The sequence below is a fragment of the Haliotis rufescens genome, unplaced genomic scaffold (assembly GCF_023055435.1).
Source record: "Haliotis rufescens isolate VD_foot unplaced genomic scaffold, xgHalRufe1.0.p SCAF_2, whole genome shotgun sequence".
Taxonomy (NCBI): domain Eukaryota; kingdom Metazoa; phylum Mollusca; class Gastropoda; order Lepetellida; family Haliotidae; genus Haliotis; species Haliotis rufescens.
In genome coordinates, this window is record NW_025963890.1 from 20,548,131 (window position 1) to 20,557,538 (window position 9,408).

Below are 9,408 nucleotides of genomic sequence, written 5' to 3' on the forward strand. Positions count from 1 at the left end.
TGGAAAAATATCAATAAAAGTCAAACGATTTTTTAACATACACTGAGTCCTATGTTCTATATCATTGACAAACTACTCCAAAGATCTTTTGAAAGAACACAAGCAGCCAGGCACAGGTCAAACACAATCATAATCCACTTCATCTGTATCACCTGACGAGTTGGAGTATCTCACTCTGACAGTGGAACATGCTCATATATTATGTAGGTAAGACAAGGTAGTCTGATTTTGTACTTGGAAAAATATCACTCAGTGCCTAAATGTTTGTGTACTTCAGAAGCATTTGTCAAACCTGCCAGCACCATAGACATTGACACAAGTTACCCAGGTCTGCCTGAGCGTGTTCCATCACACGCTGTTGTCCTGTCACCACCCATCAGGAAGACAAGAGTCACTGATGGACCAGAGCCACAACCAGCTCCACCAAGTGAGTGACAATAACGGTCACTTTTCAGTTATGCTATTCATCACATAATAGGTCGGTTTCTCAGTCAGATAAAGCCAATGGATAAAAACGGTATCCATTGGGGTCTGATATGGAGAAGTAGACATATAAAGATGTCAGTTAGGGATTACTTTCAGTGTTTACAAACAAACATGGTGCTGCCTTTGTCTATCTATGATCAGGTCAGAATTAACCATTGGGTATATGGACAAATTACTGGGATAATTGGTGTTATTATTAAGATACCAAAAGACATTGTCTAACAGGGATGTAGCTGAGGCCTTTCACAAGTGTAGGCAACATTGAAGATATAAATTGCAAAGACATGTACAATGATGGTCAGGAACCTCCCACCCATGTGCTTGCAGACCACTGCGGCTTGGAGTCTTTTCCCAAACAGTTGGATTTGGATGAAAAATGCACAGCAATCACTGACAAAGATGAAAATATTTGTGTAGGCAGTTGTCTTTTTGCCTATGTGGTAGTTATTTACAAGTTAAGGCGCTATCTAAAAGTTTCAGTTGGAACTATCTTGACAATTGCCACTATCTGGCTTACTAATAACTGACATTGTGACATAATGTGTTAATGCGCATATTCTAGGAAAACTTGCGATGTTTAGATACTGTGAGAGATGACATTATGTGATAAAGAGGTTATCATACTTGTGTGTTTTGGGATAGTAAATATCCTGTATTAGGAATAAACCCTATGTATTTAGCTTGCCAAGGATGACTGGTGTTTATTCCGAATACAGGATATTTACCATCCTTAAACTCGTATGATAACCTCTATACATGTATGACTGTGGTACCTAAGTATGCAGACGCGGGGGAAAAATCTCCTCTTTTATGGGGCATTCCCTCTCCCTTGCCATGTATCATCAACCTTTTATCTCTATTTTCGCCTTCCCCTGCATATGGTACTTCTCTATTTCTCTTATTCCCCTGGTTCTCCATTCTCATATTTCCCTGCTTCTTCTCCATTTCTCATATTTCCCTACACTTTCTCCATTTCTCATATTCCCCTGCTTCTTTTCCGTTTCTCATCTTCCCTGCTTCATTTCCATTTCTCATATTTCCCTGCTTCTTTTCAATTTCTGACCTTTCCCTGCAAGTTCTCCATTTCTCATATTTCCCTGCTTCTTCTCCGTTTCTCATCTTCCCTGCTTCATTTCCATTTCTCATATTTCCCTGCTTCTTTTCAATTTCTGACCTTTCCCTGCTTCTCCATTTCTCATATTTCCCTGCTTCTCTGTTCCTCATCTTCCCTGCTTCATTTCCATTTCCCATATTTCCCTGCTTTTTTTCAATTTCTGACCTTTCCTGCTTCTTCTCCATTTCTCATATGTCCCTGCTTCTTCTCCGTTTCTCATATTTTCCTGATTCTTTTCCATTTCTGACCTTTCCCTGCTTCTTCTCCATTTCTCATATTTCCCTGCTTTTTTTCAATTTCTGACCTTTCCTGCTTCTTCTCCATTTCTCATATTTCCCTGCTTCTTCTCCTTTCCTCATCTTCCCTGCAACTTTTCCATTTCTCATATTCCCCTGCTTCTTCTCCATTTCCCATATTTTCCTGCTTCTTCTCCATTTCTCATCTTCCCCTGGTTCTCCTCTTCCCTTGGTTCTTTTCCATTTATCGTCTTCCCTTGTTTTTTCTCCATTTATCTTCTTCCTTTGTTTCCTCTGCATTTTCCATCCCCTTTGTATCTTCACACTCTTCCCCATTGCATTATCCTCTTCTGATCATTCTTCTGCATTACCCAGTTACTTTGTGTTTCTCTGTCTGATGTACTCTCAGCTCTTTAGTCTTTCATGAATTTTCTTTTTTACTCTTTTTCCTCCCTTTGTTCTGCTGTCACTTTTCTGTATGTTGTCATTGTCATGGTAACGGTATAGCTGAAATATTGCGTAACTCTTATTGTAATGATTCAAATGGCTATAGCAATACCTGACTTCTTCCAGAGCGACAAACCTCCCTAATTGACATCTCCACCTTGAGTGAGCCTGTTGCCTCACGTCACCTGCCTCCTCACACGGCCCGATCAGGTCAGCCACCACCCCAGGTGGCCACGGTCAGTGTCCCCCGTCCAGCCCCCCTCGTACAGTCCAACCTTCCTGGGGGGAGCCTCTCCACATCTGGACACTATCACCCCACCCAGTCTGTGTCCATGCAAGTGACTGAGACCTCAGGACCGATGTCAGCACAAATTGCTGAGCTGAACAGACAGCACGAAGAAGCACAGAAAAGGCTTCAGATCCTGTTTCAGCAGCAGGAGAGACAACACATGCAGATGGTGATGCAGCAACAGCAGAAGTTTGATCATCAGCAACAGGGGATGCAGCAGCTGAGCTCAGATCCACAGCCTGTTGGAGTGTCAAGTTCCATGAGACCCGGCCTAGAGCAAGGTGTACATGGTCTTGATAACATCTCACATGCTGGAGTAAACGAGATGGCACAGTTTGACACACCGCCTAAACCACAAGCCCAGGTAATGTTATAAAAGATGATTATGATTAAATGGTCACCATCAAATGATCCATGGAGACTGTATGAGTGGCACTATTCAAGAGATTACAGATGAGACTTTGCATAGAGAAGGCACATGTTGCACAATCCATGGAGGGAGTTGAGCGGGTTGTATTCTTGTTGGGGGCACTGGTGTTTCTATTCTTGGAGGTGGAACAGGTAGGACTATTCATAGAGGTGGAACAGGTAGGACTATTCATGGAGGGGCACAGGTAGCACTATTCTTGGAGGTGGAACAGGTAGGACTATTCATGGAGGGGGCACAGGTAGCACTTTTCATAGAGGTGGAACAGGTAGGACAATTCGTGGAGGGGCACAGGTAGCACTATTCTTGGAGGGTGAACAGGTAGGACTATTCATGGAGGGGGCACAGGTAGCACTTTTCATAGAGGTGGAACAGGTAGGACTATTCATGGAGGGGCACAGGTAGCACTATTCTTGGAGGTGGAACAGGTAGGACTATTCATGAAGGGGGCACAGGTAGCACTTTTCATAGAGGTGGAACAGGTAGGACTATTCATGGAGGGGCCACAGGTAGCACTATTTAAGGAGCGAGCACAGGTAGCACTATTCATGGAGGAGGCACAGGTAGCACTATTCATGGAGGGGGCACAAGCAGCGCTATTCATGGTGTGGGCACAGGTGCATTTCATCAAGTTAAGAAAGAAGGGACCACACACAGCTGTTTTTCTTGTCTGTTGGTACTTGGCAACCATCAAATGATGGAATGTGTGTGCAGCAGTGAGGAAGATGGGAATAATAATACAATATTGAGTTTACTCTGAACATGTATGTAATTTTCTGAGATCAGAAACACAATATTTAATTCCAATATTTCCCGTTTCCAGTCTCGTATCCAGGGGCCAATCTCCCCACCAATCTCCCCCATCTCCTACCGATCTGATAACTTCACAGTGTTACAACACCTGCAGGACAGACAGAGGCAGGTCAGTGTTTGTGGTGTTCTCAGTCAGGGGTTGTAACTCAATTTAATCATTTTATTTCTTAGACTGATGCCAATACACATTCAGGGGCAGCGTCACAAATACCCCATACTTGTAAACATCAAGACTTCAATTTCCATTTTACTTGCGAAAAAACATTATCAATGACTTCACATAATTAACATTGTTTATATAATGTTAAAAAGATTTATATCTATTGCCAAGAATACTTATTCCAACCAAAGACGTATATAGATATATATATTGTATATACGTCCGTGTTCCAACCGTACCCTTATGCTCTTAGCTGTGCCATTTGCACGACTGTAATACAAGGAATTTTTCAACCCTGCATGCAGGTTAACATTATAGGATGTGTACTTGAGGTTTGCTGCTTTAGCATGTGAATCTAGTGACCTCCTAAACATTTACCTTTCAACATTAAGATAACAACACAGACACTTTGACTTTCATGCTTATTTTCAAATGCTGCTATTCCTGTTTTCTTGTACATGTGAGTATCTGTTTTACATTCTCTGCTTCAGTATGGTGGAGGTACTGGTCGGGAGATAACCGTGTCCCTCCCGGTGATGGACCTTGAGATATCAGGAGGAAGTCCATCTTCGCCTAGAGCTTTCTTACCAGGCCATTGACAGGACAGATGACCTCACATACTAGCCCCCCTTGACCGACAGAAGTGGCTCACAAGCAACACCCTCCTAACACATCAACTGGACATAGAAAAGTGATAATTGAAATACATTGTTTGTTTTTTCCCTCTGTTATATCACAATTAGGGGACAATGGGAGGCCATGTTTTCCAAGGTGCTGATATTCTCTGTGCAGAGTTGTGCCCCTTAGAAATGAATTATTGTGGGTCGATATCTCAGTTTCACCCTGATTGTTTCTAGGTTTGTCAGCACCACACCTGTGCTCGTGGGTTTCTCCAATGTGGTATACATCTGAGACCTGCATCACTTAAAGCTTTCCTCCAAAATTAAACTGATATGCCATTATGTAGCTGGCATACTGTTCAAAGCGGCATTATACTAGATCCACTCAGTCCCTCCCTCACACATGAACGTGTAAGGTTAAGTCTTAACATTGTTAATCTATAGCCTGGTCATGTATAGGGTAGAAGCATCTTGTTCACAAGCAGTGCCATATCAAACATATGGGTGCACACATGTAGGATTTTTAATCTCGGACTTCTTCAAAAGAAAGAAATATTTTACTCTATTTCAAATGTTCCACGTTGTACATGTAGTAAGGGGAAAAGTTCCTTTTAGCAGGTCCAATTTTAGTGTTATGTCTAAAGTAAAGTTCTGATAATCATATCACCAATATCACTTTGTTAATGGGCACTTTTTGGCCTGGACTGGCCACAATAGTTGTAACAACTCTGCAGTTAATGTTTGCCGTCACAATGCTGGGATGTAGTTTGTAAAGGATGTAAGAATCAAATCATGGCCATTGCTGCGACATAAGACTGTTTGTGGACATGAAATTGAAACTCCTGCTATATCAAGCTATGTGTCTAATCATATTAATTCAATAATGATTCCAAATAATTTATTAAGATTCTTCACATGTTCCCTTGAACTGCCAGCATCAATCCTGCTGAAAATGGTTGATGTATTGTTGCAGCATCTCAACAACGCAGAATCTCACTCTTTATCAACTTGCCAGTGTCAAAGACAGCAGAGGGGTGGTGGGGTAGTTTAGTGGTCAAATTCGTCTCCCATCATGCCAATGTTATGGTTTCTATTCCCCACATGGGTACAGTGTGTGATTCCAGTATCTGGTGTTCCCTGCTGTTATATTGCTGGAATATTGCAAAAAGAGACATAAAATTTAACTCGCTCATGACAACTGAGTGCTGGATGTAGGGTTAGTGGTGCTCTTCCCCGCACAGTTATGGACCGTGATTCCAGTGGCTGTCAAAGTGGCCATACAAGTATTAGTACCTTTGGATGTTGGGGACCTGTATCTGTGTACATTTTGTGTCATATTTATTACAAAAACATGTTTAAAATTTTGTACATTTAGTAATACTTTACTGCTGAGCAACTGGTTTTTTTAATATTTGGCGTGTCTGGATTCATATTATTTAATATGTTGACATTTGGTAATACCAGTTGTTGTGATGTGATACTCATTGTCTCACAATGACTGATGTGATATACTGACCATCCAGCCTGATACAACTTGAGTCAGGGTTTAGACAATATGCAGAAAGTTTTCTGAAAGGACACCATTCCTCATCAATTATCCAGTGTAGCATATTTCCATTTTAAAACACTGTTTGGTCAGGTTTAATGATGTGGGAAGTATAAACAATGCTATTGGGAGTCTTACTGACCTCACATCGTTGACCATTCTGGGATTAATATTTGTCAGATTGTTATTATACATCTGTTTGCTTATGTCCAATTCTGTAAATATGAATAATAAATGACACTATTAACCTTTGTCATGAAAACATATTATTTATTTGATTTTAGAATCTTGTCTTTGTTCTGATGTAAATTGTCTTAATTTGACGGCTAGGAGTTCAAACATACAAATAACACCTGCTTGGAATACCAACTAAGTATTTTGTTGTCACTGGTAAGCATATTGTACACAGAGCACTTATGCACAGTGAATGCTGTGCTATACAAATGCATTTATTATTATTATTGTATACAAGCATTCAATATTCACTTTGAAAAAGACTTCCACCATATCTATTAAACATTACACTTTTAGCAATTTGTCACTACAACTAACTTATTTGAGACTCGACACGTGCAGATCTGAGTTACAATTGGTCTTCAGCAACCCATGCTTGTTATGAGAGGCAACTAACGAGGTCGGTGGTGAGGCTCACTGACATGGTTGATGCATGTCATCACATCCCAATTGCATAGATCAGTGCTCATAATTTCAATCAATTTCCATTGTCTGGTTCAAACTTGATTATTTACAGACTGCCCTCATATAGCTGGACTATTGCTGTGTGTGGTGTTACACAGCAACAAAACAAACATCATTTAAGACTCTCAATTTCTATGTATACTGATCCCAGACTAAAAGGGGACTGCATGGTTACAGTGTGTGACCTGGCTGAGAAACCTTATCTTGTTTGTCGGGTGTGGAGATACTGGGTTAGAATAGGTCCCAAGCAACCTATACAATACAGATCACTGGATTGTCTGGTCTAGACTAAATTATTGTTGAGAATGATGATAAACAACAGAGAAACAAACCTAGTTTGTATAATTTCTTAGGGAGGGGGAGGGGTGGCACAGGTGGCCCAGTCTTCTAAGGCGGCACAATTCACTGTGCTGAGTTGCATCCCTTGGGCACACCAGAAACCTCTTGTTGTAGGTCCAAATCCTGGTTCTAGGTTTGTCAGCCCCATACCTGTGTTTGTTGGTTTCACCAAAGTGGTAAACGTCTGAGAACTGCATCACTTCTGGCTTTCCTCCCACATTAACCTGACATGCCATGATATGACTGGAAATACTGTTCAAAGCTTTGTTAAAACTAACTCACTCACATGTGTAGCTTCTCACAGAGAACTTATTGATAATTTTCTTATCACTTTCATTTGTCAAAGATCTAAGAAAAGACATTACGACAGAGTTTATTTGCTCATCTTCAACAAAATGACTCATTTGATAAGTATCTAAACCCATACAGAGCTGACCACAAGAGAGCCCTGTTTGGTATTATGGATGACCTACAATACTCCACAGACAATGGACATGTTTTGACTGGTGATAATAATCAATGATTTCATTTTGTTTCAGTCTTTTCATCTTGTGGTGTTCCTTAGGGATCAGTTCACTGTCCGATGTTTTTCACCCTATGTACCAAAACCCTATCCTGCTTTTAGGGATCGTAATTGGCCACTAAATTGGGTCAGATGGTGAGGCTGTGATTTGGCTGGTAATTTATTATGGTATCCGACAGCATGGAATGTTGCTCTTTCTTCAGCATGTTCAGTCGCTAGTCTGTCTGGTCCGAATATTTATACAGGCATCCATGTTATGCCTGGAATGTTGCTGACAGGTGGAAACAATCTTGGATTCAATCTATACACCAGGTGCATTTCTACAAATGGAGGACTGCATCAGAAATATCAAATCATGTATGACCTTTATCAGGCTTTAACATGTTGTTGACAATATGTGCAATGCTTGATGGTACCATGAAACAAACAGGAGCTATTGACACAATTCTAATGTTCTGATTCACGATACCGATCCATACATCTGCAAAATTCTAGGTATGGGTATATACTCTGATCTGAAAATAGAGAGTCAGACAAACAACAGCTGCACAAAACATGCAATGCAGAAGTTACATTTAAAATTGGGTTTAGTGAAATCTATTTGTTTTTAAATGAAGTATCTCAGAAAACATAGGGTCAATTTTCAGCCCATTCTAACACCTGTACCGCCTCTGGTCAAGTTAATGGAGCATCTGCCCAGAGAGCGGAAGGTTGATGGTTCATACCAAAAGACAGCAAAATATGGTACTTGTTACTCTGCCTGGTGCTCAGTATTGGGGGGATAAAACAAGAACTGGTCAGCACTGTGCAGTGGTTTGTCATTGGGTTAGCACCATAAAACCAGTAGTAGTCTGGACTAGTGTTACAGCTGATAATGCCGAGAAAAATAACACTTGCTGTTGGGTGTGAATCCGTTTATTTACGAGACATAGAAGAATATTAATACCCTGTGAACATATACCGGTATTATAATTATGAAATATATGAACATCACAGTAGAGCTCATATCACAGTGGTATCACAGATTCAATGGAAGAGAAAATAAGGGAGATAACTGAGACAGACGTGTCACATTTACTATTAAATAAATACATTTATGACAATTTTCCCTTTCAGTTATTTCACTTACAAGATTTTACTTGGTATATAGTAGTGATTCATAAACAGTACATATATTCTCCACACGAGAATGTAATGTACATCTTAATATTTCCCATTCAAAATTAGCTCACCCATCTAGAAGACAAAGCAAATGTGTCGTCTCTGTAGGACGGCAAACTGATAGTTACTCCAAAATGAGTACAGACATTCAACACAAGTTTATGACAAGACCACATTACCAATAACACATTACTCCTCACATTCTCAGAACCTGTTATCACAGTGATACAACCTACACGCTTGATACAGGCAATGAATGTAATATTTATTAAAGTACCTGAAACATTAGCTTAATGAACTTTGCGACCTGAACCAGTTTAGCAAAACATAGCGACACATTTACGTCTATAAAATCCTTAAATCAAAATAAGTTATACGTTTTAGTCGAGAACTTTAGTTCATATATACATGTAATACTAACCATTCTAGGACCTAACATTAAACCTATTTACAAAAAATATATAAACTAACCAGGTGACCACTCTCTTGCATTCAACCTAAAATGTTGAGCTCACAAACTGCAGTGGACACTTCACCTCAACTCACCT

General features: G+C 40.2%; 1 protein-coding gene across 2 annotated transcripts in view; it reads left to right on the top strand.

The window, feature by feature from the left end:
• Positions 1-6,507, top strand: part of LOC124114191 (spindle and centriole-associated protein 1-like) — a 28,981-nt gene extending 22,474 nt beyond the window's left edge. For both annotated transcript variants that reach the window (XM_046474781.2, XM_046474782.2), the window contains 4 exons: positions 278-427; positions 2,410-2,936; positions 3,823-3,921; positions 4,464-6,507. In XM_046474781.2, the coding sequence (XP_046330737.2) occupies positions 278-427; positions 2,410-2,936; positions 3,823-3,921; positions 4,464-4,571 (884 nt within the window). In that variant the 3' untranslated portion in view covers positions 4,572-6,507. The remainder of the gene's footprint in view (positions 1-277; positions 428-2,409; positions 2,937-3,822; positions 3,922-4,463) is intronic.
• The last annotated feature ends 2,901 nt before the right edge of the window (positions 6,508-9,408 follow it).